General features: G+C 40.9%; 1 protein-coding gene and 1 pseudogene across 1 annotated transcript in view; one reads left to right on the top strand and one right to left on the bottom strand.

Annotated features, from left to right (window-relative positions):
* Window positions 1–13,138, top strand: part of ZW10 (zw10 kinetochore protein) — a 40,633-nt gene that overhangs the window by 2,477 nt on the left and 25,018 nt on the right. Inside the window, 5 exon segments of the mRNA NM_001131136.2 lie at window positions 2,306–2,440; window positions 10,358–10,459; window positions 10,689–10,766; window positions 10,911–11,070; window positions 12,574–12,726. Coding sequence (NP_001124608.1) covers window positions 2,306–2,440; window positions 10,358–10,459; window positions 10,689–10,766; window positions 10,911–11,070; window positions 12,574–12,726 — 628 coding nt within the window.
* LOC100444152 (cytochrome c oxidase subunit 7A-related protein, mitochondrial-like) lies at window positions 1,384–1,615 on the bottom strand (annotated as a pseudogene).

Below are 13,138 nucleotides of genomic sequence, written 5' to 3'. Positions count from 1 at the left end.
CCCTGTGCTCAAAAACGCAACCTCGGCCAGGTGTGGTGGCTCACACCTGTAATCCCTGCACTTTGGGAGGCCAAGGCAGGTAGATAACCCGAGGTCAGGAGTACCAGATCAGCCTGGCCAACATGGTGAAACTTCTTCTCTACTAAAAATACACAAATTAGCCGGGTGTGGTGGTGGGCGCCTGTAATCCCAGCTACTCTGGAGGCTGAGGCAGAAGAATCGCTTGAACCCGGGAAGTGGAGGTTGCAGTGAGGTGAGATTGCTCCACTGCACTCCAGCCTGGGCGACAGAGTGAGACTCTGTCTCAAAAAAAAAAAAAAGCATCCTCAAGTCCCTGACTTGAGGATGTACAGAATGACGTTAATGAGCCTGTATGCAACCTTCATCTAGAAGCTCCAGGGAAATCAGAGGCACAAACACAGAGTGCAGCATCATTTCTTTTTTTTTTCTTTTTTCTTTTTGAGGTGGAGTCTCTCTCGCTCTGTCGCCCTGGCTGGAGTGCAGTGGCGAGTTAACGGCTCACTGCATTCTCTGCCTTCTAGGTTCAAGTGATTCTCCTGCCTCAGCCTCCCAAGTAGCTGGGACTACAGGTGCCCACCACCACGCCCGGCTAATTTTTTTGTATCTTAGTAGAGATGGGTTTTTACCATGTTGGCCAGGCTATTCTTGAACTCCTGACCTCAAGTGATCCACCTGCCTTGGCTTCCCAAAGTGCTGGGATTACAGGTGTGAGCTACAATGCCGGGATGCATCATTTCTTTAAACAATGGCTTTAACTGTTGAATGAGCTCTGACAAGCCATATGCCATTTCATGAGCAAGCCAAAATACTGTCTTCATATCTGTCTGTTTTTCTTGCAAACATGTATCATCCGAGTAAAAAAAAAAAAAAAAAAAAAATTAGGCTGGGCACTGTGGCTCACACCTATAATCCCAGCACTTTCGGAGGCCTAGGTGGGCGGATCACCTGAGGTCAGGAGTTCAAGACCAGCCTGGCCAACATGGTGAAACCCTGTCTCTACTAAAAATACAAAAATTAGCCAGTCGTGGTGGCACATGCCTGTAGTCCCAGCTACTTGGGAGGCTGAGGAGAATCGCTTGTACCCAGGAGGTGGAGGTTGCAGTGAGCCAAGATTCTGCCACCGCATTCCAGCCTGGGTGACAGAGCGAGACTCCATCTCAAAAAAAAAAAGAAATTTAACAGAAACAATGAAAAAGAAAATTCAAAAGGTTTATGCCAAAAAGTAAACCAGTCCTCATTTGTATTGGTGCTAACTCATTTGTTTTGGGGCTGTGAAGCCATGTAGAGGGTGATCAGGCAGTATCCCACCCACGGTCAGCACCATGGTGGTCCAGTATAGCATTTGGTCAGGGAAGCCTCATTTCAGGTGGACGGGCACATCATCAGCTTTCTGGAGAAACTTCTGCAGCTCTGGAACTTTGTTTTTCCTAGCAAAATTATATGCAGTGGAATCAGAGGTCAGCTTAGTTGGTATGGCAAATATGATAGGTGGTGCTTCTGTGGAAACCACAGGCTTTAATCCCTGTGGGCTATAGGCCTCTGACATCCATGCTCCCACCAACTAGAACGTGAAGCCACTCAATTTGTAGCCCATGATGCCTGGAGTCCGGCTTCCCACATCGACTGCCTGCACGACCGCCCCAGAGAAGGACCCATCATTTATTCTTGTATCTTTCAAGGTATTAAATAATTCAATACACAGTATTCAGTACTTTGTTTAAGTTAGTTTGCATTAAAGGAGATGATGAAAGTCAAATCAATGGAGGGTTTTAAGATCAGGCCATAAAATATTATAGGCAAGAAAATAGAAATTGATTGAGAAATACAGATTATGGATTTAATTTATCCATTTATTTTCTATTAGATTTATGATTAAAATTGGTGACCACAGTCTGATAGAGTTCAATATGAGAACTTCTGGCTCCACCTTTTCTCTTTTCCAGCATTTGTACAAGTCTTGGGTGCTGTTGGGGTTTGGTGATCGTCTTCTTTTTTTTTTTTTTAATTTTTTAATCGACCAGTAATAGTTGTACATACTCTTGGAGTACATAGTGATGTTTGGTATTGTTGTCTTCTTTCACCCTAATAATGTTATGAGACCCCTCATGGTGGGAGAAATGTGTTTTTGAAAGAAACTCATTGACTTGGAGGGAAAGTGAATGGGTATAGGCAATTGGCAAGAAGGTTCTAACATGGAAAATGCCTTGTGGAAGATGAATATATTTTTATCAGAGTTCTCTACTCATTTCACTGTCTTTTATTATAATTCTGTTTTATATTTTAGGGTGAGGTGTGCAATATGATTAGCAAGAAGTACAGTGAATTCCTGCCTAGCATGCAGAGTGCGCAGGGCCTGATTACCCAGGTGGATAAGCTATCTGAAGACATTGACCTGCTGAAATCCAGAATAGAGAGTGAGGTAAGGATAATTTGTTATATTGGGTAGATTTGTAGGGGGGTGGTTCAGCTTCTTGATTGCCAAGACAGCTTAATTGTGTACAACTTTTTAAACCCTCACTTTTCTGATTGGTAAATGGAGATTGAGCTAAATGATTGTAGGATGACTTCAATTCTGAAATAGAAATGTTTTCCAGAAGTGCAATTTAAATAACTTATTTTTTATGGAAGAAAATTTGACCAGGCCCGGTGCATCACGCCTGTAATCCCAGCACTTTGTGGTGGCCAAAGCGAGTGGATCAATTTGTTACTTTGTACCTCTGGCACAGTTCAAAAAATATCCCCGGAGTGTATTTGTAATTAGTTGATTGATTAGGGAGTCAATATCAATAGTGCAACATTAGACTGCTATTAGAAATGGAGTGTCTGGAGCAAGACAGTAATTGGCTCTCTGTACCTTTTACTGGCCACACCCTGGCTGTTGAAATTTATTTAGTTTTGGTTGTTGTTATTTTGAAAGATGGCTGGTCTGGATGAGAAGGTTTAGCCCTGAACACTGTACCATTTGAAGAACTGTGAAATAAACTGAGGATGTTTAGCCTTGGGAAGAAGCATTTTCAATATTTGAAGCTCTGTCATATGGGAGAAATATTCAAATTTATGGTTCATAATAGAGAATTTTTTCAATAGGTGTATGTTAGAAGTTTATTCAGGCATTTGGTATATTTATTGTGCACTTAAAAGGTGCCAGGTACTGTGGTAGTTGCTGAATAAGAATGTTTTTTATTTCAAGGTGTGAATCTCGTGCCTGGTAATAGTGTGACACAGCAATAAATAGGAGTAATACAGTTAGAGAGAGCAGATATAGCTAAGGATGGCTTCCTATAGGAAATGGCATCCAAACCAAGACGGGAAGTGATAGGCAACAGGGGAAGGAAGAGTGTTGTAAGTAGCCATAAGTTTTAGGTAGTCAGAGGCATGGAGGTAATAGAGAGATGTCACTTTTGGGGAGCTACAAGTATTCCATAAGACAAATGTGGGATTTTGGTGGGAAGGGACATAAGATGAAATTAGAAAGGTAAGCAAGGGCCTTGCATATCAGGTTAGTAGTAACATGATAAAGAGTGTGGACGTTATCTTGATGGCACTGTGGAACCCATAGAGGTTTTTTAAGCAAGAGAGTGACATCAGATTTGAATTTCAGGAATCCTATTCTGCTTGCAGTTTGAAGAAAGAACTTGAGGGAAATGAGTCCAGGATATGAGAAGGCAGTTAAAATGTTCAGAGGCAGTTAAAATAATCGAGGAAAAAAAAGGGTGGTGACTTTCCCTAAAGTCAGTGGCAGTGGGAATGGAGAAAAATTGATAGATCCTGGTGACATTTCAGAGAGGATATTTGGGACTTGTTGATGTGGGGAGTGAAGGATGTAGGAGTCAGGGATAACTGGGGAACTAGGTCATGGTTTCATTCCATTCACTGACAGAGAATCTAGAGAAAGCAGGTTTTTGTGAGAGATTTGAGGAATTTAAATTTAAGGTGTCTATGTGATATCAAATGGAGTTTCACAGGCAATTGGATTATATTAAGGTGAAGGCTAGACTGTTGTAAAAAGAATAAATAAAAAAAGATACCTTGAAATGCAGTGGCTCAAACAAGATCCTTTTTTTTTTGAAATCATCGTAGTTTGGTAAGCAGGCTGATTCCACAATCTAAGGCCCAGCTAGTCTAGTATAGTCTGTGTCAAGAATTGAAGGGGATCTAGGATTTTAACTTGCTTGAAAGTCGGTAAGTTAGCCTGCTAAAGTTTCATGGATTCTTTCAAAAAAAATTTTTTTTGAGACAGATTCTTACTCTGTTGCCCAGGCTGAAGTGTGTGGCGCAATCTAGGCTCACCGCAACCTCTGTCTCCTGGGTTCAAGCAATTCTCCTGCCTCAGCCTCCCAAGTAGTTGGGATTACAGGCGTGTGCCACCATGCCTGGCTAATTTTTGTATTTTTAGTAGAGACAGGGTTTCACCATGTTGGCCAGGCTGGTCTCAAACTCCTGGCCTCAAGTGATCCACCCACCTCTGCCTCCCAAAGTGCTGGGATTACGGGCATGAGCCACTATACCCGGCCTCATGGATTTTTTTTTTTTAATTTTTAAAAATTAAAAAATTTTTTTCTTTGTTTTTTTTTTTTTTTTTTTTGAGATGGAGTCTCGCTCTGTCACCAGGCTGAAGTACAATGGCACGATCTCGGCTTACTGCAAGCTCTGCCTCCCGGGTTCATGCCATTCTCCTGCCTCAGCCTCCAGAGTAGCTGGGACTACAGGCGCCCGCCACCACGCCTGGCTAATTTTTTAAAATATTTTTTAGTAGAGACGGGGTTTCACCATGTTAGCCAGGATGGTCTCGATTTCCTGACCTCGTGATCTGCCCGCCTCGGCCTCCCAAAGTGCTGGGATTACAGGCGTGAGCCACCGCGCCCAGCCTAAAAATTCTTATTTTTTATTTTTTTGAGACGGTTTCACTCTGTTGCCTAGGCTGGAGTGGGGTCGCACAGTCAAGGCTCACTGCAGCCTCAACCTCCTGGGCTCATTTGATTCTCTCACCTCACCCTCCCGGGTAGCTGGGACTGCAGGTATAAGCCACCAGGCCCAGCTAAATTTTTTTGTAGGGACAGGGTCTCACAATGTTGCCCAGGCTGGTCTTGAACTTCTGGGTTTAAGTGATTCTTCTTCCTCAGCCTCCCAAAGTGCTGGGATTACAGGCTTGAGTCACCGTGCCTGGAAAGTTTCATGGATTTGTAGAAGACGTGAGTCTCCTTGGTGAGAGATGAAGGACAGTTTATTACTTACAGCAGTAGCCAGCGTATATGCATTTTTGCGTCAGTTGCCCAGTCCTGCTCCCTGTAGGACATTGTGCAGTAGGTTGCTTTATGTTAATAGAAAAGGACTCCTGAGTTTAAGGAACCTGAATCTTTTTAATGGGTAGCAAGCATACCTCCCTTTTGCTTTGGAGGGAGACACCATCTCTGTCTTCCAAGGCTGTTTACTGTATAGACATTCTTGAAAAGATAGCCCAGAACTAAAGACAGTAATTGCCTTACTTGTAAGATAGTGCAGAAATGTGAGAGACCTCTAGAGAATTGTCTTCCAAAAGTCTGTAGAGCAGCAGCTTTGGCAGTACGTGATAGCTTATTAGAAATGCAGGATCTCAGGCCTCAATCCAGACCCAGTGAATCAGAATCTGCATTTTACTGAGAGTCACTGAGTGATATGTGTATGCATTACAGTTTGAGAAGTATTACTCTCAGGGTTTTGTCATTATTTACATGATTCAATCTGGTCTCTTTTGGTATCCAGGTTAAAGCTGGAGATAAAGGGAAAAGAGGGCATTTAGGGGGCACGTCTATTTTCTTAAGATTCAGAGTTGGAAGTGGTACACATTACTTCTGTTTACATTCCATTGGTAGGATCTTAGACATGGTCTCACCCAACTGTGAAGGAGGCTAAAATATATAATCTAGTTGGGTGCTATTAATGTGGAAAAAAGGAGAATGGATTTTAGTGGACAGTTTCCACATCATCTTACCCATATACATGTTTGGACGTGAGGAAAATAATGTGGACTTGAGATAGCAGCACTTAGTAATTGAAGCCATGGGAATGGACAAGATTGCCCAGAAAGAGTATATAAAGCAGGGTTTCTCACCCTTGTCACTATTGATGTTTTGGGCTGGATAATTCTTTGTTGTAGAGGTCTGTCCTGTACATCGTATTGTGTTAGCAGTATCCCTGGCCTCTGTTCACTAGATGCAAATAGAACTCTCTCATGGTGCAAACCAGTGACAGCCAATGTCTTCAGACATTGCCAGATGTCCCTGGTTGAGGGTGGGGCAAAATCACTTCCTGTTAAAAACCACTGGTTTGGAGTAAGACAATCAGGAAGAAAAGAGTATCAATATATACGGAGTGGTCAGAAAATGAAGCTCCCAAAAGAGTGAAAAAGGAAGGGCTAGAGAACTAAGAGGAAAATCGGTAGAGAATAGTATCATGGAACTAAGAGAAAAGAATGTTTCAGAAGGAAGGAAAGTTAACACAGTACTGTTAAATACATTTCAGTCGACCACAGACCACATATACAAGTGTGGTCCTGTGAGATTATAGTGGAGCTGAAAAGTTCCTGTCACCTATTGATAATCCTGACTTTGTAGGGCTAGGCTAATGTGTGTGTTTGTGTCTTAGTTTTTAACAGGAAAGTTTACAAAGTTAAAACAAAAAATTTAAAAATAGAAAAAAGGTTATAGAAGATGAATTTAAATAAAATATTTTTACTACAAACCACTGCTCAAGGAAATAACAGAGGACACAAACAAATGGAAAAACATTCCATTCTCATGGCTAGGAAGAATCAGTATCATGAAAATGGCCATAAGGAATTTATAGATTTAATGCTGTCCCATCAAACTACCACTGACATTCCTCACAGAATTAGAAAAACCTGTTTTAATTTCATATGGAATCAAAGAAGACCCATATAGCCAAGACAATCCTAAGACAAAAGAACAAAGCTGGAGGCATCACACTACCTGACTTCAAACTACACTACAAGCCTACAGTAACCAAAACAGCATGGTACTGGTACCAAAACAGACATATAGACCAATGGAGCAGAACAGAGGCCTCAGAAATAACACCACACATCTACAACCATCTGATCTTTGACAAACCTGACAAAAATAAGCAATGGGGAAAGGATCTGCTATTCAGTAAAATGGTGCTGGGAAAACTGGTTAGCCATATGCAGAAAACTGAAACTGGACCCCTTACACCTTACACAAAAATTAACTCAAGATGGATTAAGGACTTAAATGTAAAATCCAAAACCATAAAAACCCTAGAAGAAAACCTGGGCAATTCCATTCAGGACATAGGCATGGGCAAGGACTTCATGACAAAAATTCCAAAAGCAACTGCAATAAAAGCCAAAATTGACAAATGAGATCTAATTAAACTAAAAAGCTTCTGCATAGTAAAAGAAACCATCATCAGAGTGAACAGGCAATCTACAGAATGGGAGAAAATTTTTGCAATCTACCCATGTGACAAAGGTCTAATATCCAGAATTTACAAGGAACTTAAACATATTTATAAGAAAAAAGCAACCCCATCAAAAAGTGGGCAAAGGATATGAACAGACACTTCTCAAAAGAAGACATTTATGCGGCCAACAAACATGAAAAAAGGCTCAACATCACTGAATCAGAGAAATGCAAATCAAAACCACAATGAGATACCATCTCACGCAAATCAGAATGGCGATTATTAAAAAGTCAGGAAACAATAGATGCTGGAGAGGATGTGGAGAAATAGGAATGTTTTTACACTGTTGGTGGGAATGTAAATTAGTTCAACCATTGTGGAAGACAGTATGGTGATTCCTCAAGGATCTAGAACCAGAAATACCATTTGACCCAGCAGTCCCATTACTGGGTATATACCCAAAGGAATATAAATGATTCTACTATAAAGACACATGCACACATATGTTTATTGCAGCACTGTTTACAATAGCAAAGACATGGAAGCAACCGAAATGCCCGTCAATGACAGACTGGATAAAGAAAATGTGGTACATATACACCATGGAATGCTATGCAGCCATAAAAAGGAATGAGAGCATGTCCTTTGCAGGGATATGGATGAAGCTGGAAGCCATCATCCCCAGCAAAATAACACAGGAGCAGAAAACTAAACACCACATGTTCTCAGTCATAAGTGCGAGTTGAACAACGAGAACGCATGGACACAAAGACGGGAACAACACACACCAGGGCCTGTTGGGGGACGAGGGGTGAGGGGAGGGAACTTAAGAGGACGGGTTAATAGGTGCAGCAAACCACCATGGCACATGTATACCCGTGTAACAAACCTGCGTGTTCTGCACATATATCCCATTTTTTTTAGAAGAAATAAAACCACACACAAAATACTTTTCTACAGCGTATAGTGTGTTTGCATTTTAAGCTGTGTTATTACAAGAGTTAAAAAGTTGAGCTGGGTGCAGTGGCTCACACCTGTAATCCCAGCACTTTGGGAGGCTGAGGCAGGTGGATCACTTGAGGTCAGGAGTTCGAGACCAGCCTGGCCAACATGCTAAAACCCCATCTCTACTGAAAATACAAAAATTAGCTGGGCATGGTAGTGGGTGCCTGTAATCCCAGCTACCTGGGTGGCTGAGGCAGGAGAATTGCTTGAACCTGGGAGGTGGAGGTTGCAGTGAGCCGAGATTGCGCCACTGCGCTCCAGCTGGGTGACAGAGTGAGACTCCTCAAAAAAAAAAAAAAAAAGTTAAAAAGTTTATTAAGTAAAAAAGTTACAGTAAGCTAATGTTAATTTATTATGAAGAAAGAAAATTTTTAAAAATAAATTTAGTGTTACCTAAATGTATAGTGTTTATAAAGTCTGCTGTAGAGTACACTAATGTCCTAGGCCTTCACATTCACTCACCACTCACCCACTGACTCACCCAGAGCAACTTCTGGTCCTGCAACCTCCATTCATGGTAAGTGCCCTATACAGGTGTATCATTTTTATGCTGTATTTTTACTGTATGTTTTCTGTGTTTAGATACACAAATATTTACCATTGTGTAAATGGTACAGTAACATGCTGTATGGGTTTATAGCCTAGGAGCAATAGTTTTATATAGCCTAGGTACATAGTAGGACATACCATTTAGGTTTCTGTAAGTACACTCTGTGATGTTTGCATGACATCAAAATCACCTAACTGCATTTCTCAGAATGCGTCCCCATTGTTAGTGACACACGACTGTACTAGTAATGTTTGCTTTGGATTTAGCAACAAGGAGTTTAGTGGTTTTTTGTTTTTTTTTTTTTTTTTTTTGGCAAGAACAGTTAGGAACCAGATCACAGTGAGGTATAGAGTGAGTGAGAGTTGAGAATGTAAAGACAATGAATATAGATCACTATTTCAGGAAGCTGTTTGTGAGAGGGAGGAGAAAAATAAAGCAGTTACTGAGCAATAGGGTGGTTGGTGAGGGGGAGGGAATTTTTTCTGAAAGATGGGAGAAATTTTAACATACTTAAATTTGATGGGATAAGCCATGCACTTATAGGCATTCAGTCAATATATATTTCACGAATGAGTGAAGATAAATTAGGGGACGTTAATTGGAGATTTTAGGAGAGAGGGAATAATTGATCATGTAAAGTCGTTGATAAGGTGGGACAGAATGAGAGGTAGATTCTGCCTCAATATTAAATCTTTCTGACAAGGTGCCGTAGCTCATGCCTACAATCTCAGCACTTTGGGAGGCCAAGGTGGGCAGATCGCTTGAGTCCAGGAGTTCAAGACCAGCCTGGACAACATGGCAGAACTCCAACTCTATCAAAAAATACAAAAATTAGCCAGGCGTGGTGGTGCGTGCCTGTAGTTCTGGCTACTCGGCAGGGCTAAGGTGGGAGGATTGCTTGATTCTAGGGAAGTTGAGGCTGCAGTGAGCTGAGATTGCACCACTGCGCTTCAGCCTGGGCAACAGAGTGAGACCCTGTTTCAATTAAAAAAAAGAAATTCCTAATAGAGCTGTCTGACTCTAGAATGAGTTATCACTTGGCAGTGGGGATACCTTTCTAGTAATCCAGGTGGATGAGCTCTCTGATGAAAGATATCTGCTTAAATTAAGAATAGATGGTGACATGAGGATATTATGTTGAGAGGAATGGGTATTCTTGCAATAGGATAAGGGTTTGGACTAGTTGGACCTCTAAGGTATCTTCCTACTACATTCTGTGATTTTTATTCCAGTCTTAACTAGCATTTAAATTTCAACATGAATTATGTTGACCTAGTAAAGCTTATTGATTTGCTTTAAATTTTTTATTTCTTAGATATGGTATAGCTTAAAAGTACTTGTTTTTGATGTGTGAATTAGGTCCGCCGGGATCTTCATGTATCAACCGGTGAATTTACAGACTTAAAGCAGCAGTTGGAAAGAGACTCCATTGTCCTAAGTTTGCTTAAACAGTTGCAGGAGGTCAGTAAACTCAACTTGAACCTTAGTGTTTTGGTGGTGGGAAGGTCTCATTATTCAATGGCTATCTCCTGACTATAATGGGTTTTTTTGTCTTCATATTTTCTTTTCTTTCTTTCTTTTTTTTTTTTGAGAGGGGGAGGGGGAGGGAAAGTGGGAGCATTTCTTAATATTTAAAAGCAAACAGACTTGAAATAATAGGATGTATAAAATATTATACTTAACTTTTCAGTTTTCCACTGCTATTGAAGAATATAATTGTGCATTAACAGAGAAGAAGTATGTCACTGGTGCTCAGCGTCTGGAAGAGGTACTAAATGCTCTCCCCAAAGCATGAGCAATAAGTGCTCTTCTTGTTTTCAGTAATTTTTGTATTTTTTATCATTATGCAAATATATTCTAATTGCCCTGAGTCCGGATGGAATGTTTAACAGTGATTCCATTTCATTACCAGGCACAGAAATGCTTGAAGTTATTAAAATCCAGAAAATGCTTTGATTTAAAAATATTGAAATCTCTCAGCATGGAGCTCACAATACAGAAACAGAACATACTTTATCACCTTGGAGAAGAGTGGCAGAAGCTGATTGTATGGAAGTTCTCACCGTCAAAAGGTGCTGCTGACCTCAGGTGGACTGCTTTGCTTCATCTGCCTGAACCAGTGTAGTGTCTGAATATATTCTACATTTTTGTATTAGTAGATGAGGGTTCATTCATAATCTTCCATGTCTGTATTGAGCGCTTGTGTTAGCAAGATGCTTTCTTAAGACCAACTCATCTGGGTCCCTAAAGTGCCCTCACCTTGCTTCCCTTACATCCCTCTTAGCTGTCCCGTTCCCTAGAAATGTGAGAAAAGATGATAGGGTAGTTGGGGTCATGGGGTGAGAGTGTGCTAGAGGAGGTGATAGCAATTTGCGACCGCATTAAGTTTCCATTGCCTTGTAGGATGTGCCCATTCCTGATAGCCCTAATCCTAGCGGGTTTATCTTGGCTGGAAAGTGTAAAGGAGCTATCTAGCCATTCTCTCTTTTGCTTAGGAAAGAAGATGGATCAGTAGGCTTGTGGGTAGAGGAGGGGTCTTGCTCAATTTCTTTCCAGTCCTTGGGGAAAATAATGAGCTAGGGAGTGCTTTGCAAGGTGAAGAAATAGGATTACTTCTGCCCTGGCTTTGATTTATGCTACTTGGCTCTCAGCCTTTCTGCCTACCTCTGGGTATGAGCCCTCTTTGGTGTGTTGTTCGCCCTGAGAGTAAAACTTCAGAGGCTGTATTTAAAGGACATGCTATTGTACCTGGTGTATTTTCCAACATTGGATTTTGAAATTTAGTGTATTTCAAGAGAAACTTTCTCCCCCTGTTCCCTTTCCTATATCCACTTTGGCCTACAAATTCATTATATACATATGTGTGTACATAGACACACATGTGCATATGTGTATATGTGTCAGGTATTTGAAGGGAGTTATCCTGAAAATTTTAGATTCTGTTCTCAAGTAGAATATTAGTTAAGAGAAGAGGGCAGGTGTGTTGAATTATTTGTTATAACACACCCTACTTGTTAAACTTGTTTGGCAGAAAGAACATAGAAAGGAAGGTCTGTGAAACTAGGACCTCAATTTTTTTTTTTTTTGAAACAGGGTCTCGCTCTGTCGCCCAGGCTGGAGTGCAGTAGCTCAATCATAGTTCACTGCAGTCTTAAACTCCCAGGCTGAAGCGATCCTCCCGCCTCAGCCCCAACTACTTCTCCCACCCTGTCCCCAGTAGCTGTGACCACAGGTGCATGCTACCATGCCTGACCAATTTTTAAATTTTTTGTTAGAGACAGCATCTCACTACGTTGCCCAGGCTGGTCTTGAACTCCTGGGCTCAAGTGATCCTCCCGCCTCGGCCTCCCAAAGTGCTGGGATCACAGACATGAGCCCCTGCACCTGACCTCAAAAAGTCATTTCCTTTTTTAAAGTGATGCCTAGGACACATATGTCATAATTCATATTTGGTTGCATTAGGAGTATATTGTAATAGAACTGCATTGGAAATATCAGAGAATGAGCTCTGAGGAATAGAAGTGGGAACATCTCATATTGGTGAGACCGCTGATATTTTTCTTCCTTTTTCTTAGATACCAGCAGTTTGGAATCTTACCTACAAACTGAACTTCATTTATACACTGAACAATCACACAAAGAGGAGAAGACCCCTATGCCACCCATCAGTTCTGTCCTCTTGGCATTTTCTGTTCTTGGAGAACTACACAGCAAGCTTAAATCATTTGGTAAGGCATGCTACTTTGTTTCATTTACACAAAATCTCCTGAGGCCCAGTATTAGAGGGAAGACAGAAAAGATGATAAAATATTCTCTGCAGAGTATTAATATAGGGTCTGGCCTCTTGATTCATCAAAGAGAATTGTCCTAAATATTATCCTTTTTCTTAAGGGATTGGGGTTTTTTTTTTTTTTTTTTTCAACTGTTCCTATTTTATTTGGTTTTTGAATAATTTAAATAAAAATCTGTAGACAATCTGGGAAACTTCAGTGGTAAAACCTGCACTGCATAATGGTTGGTGTGTAATGTCATGGTATATGTATTGTAGTTGTTAGGTTCAAAGATTCATATTTTTTTTTTTCATGCTTACTTTTTAGAAGTGTTTTTTTTGAGATGGAGTTTCGCTTTTGTCGCCCAGGC

Source organism: Pongo abelii, chromosome 9 (genome assembly GCF_028885655.2).
Source record: "Pongo abelii isolate AG06213 chromosome 9, NHGRI_mPonAbe1-v2.0_pri, whole genome shotgun sequence".
In the NCBI taxonomy this organism is placed as follows: domain Eukaryota; kingdom Metazoa; phylum Chordata; class Mammalia; order Primates; family Hominidae; genus Pongo; species Pongo abelii.
The sequence above is the reverse complement of the archived record's forward strand: the minus strand, read 5'-3'. Positions and strand labels throughout refer to the sequence as shown.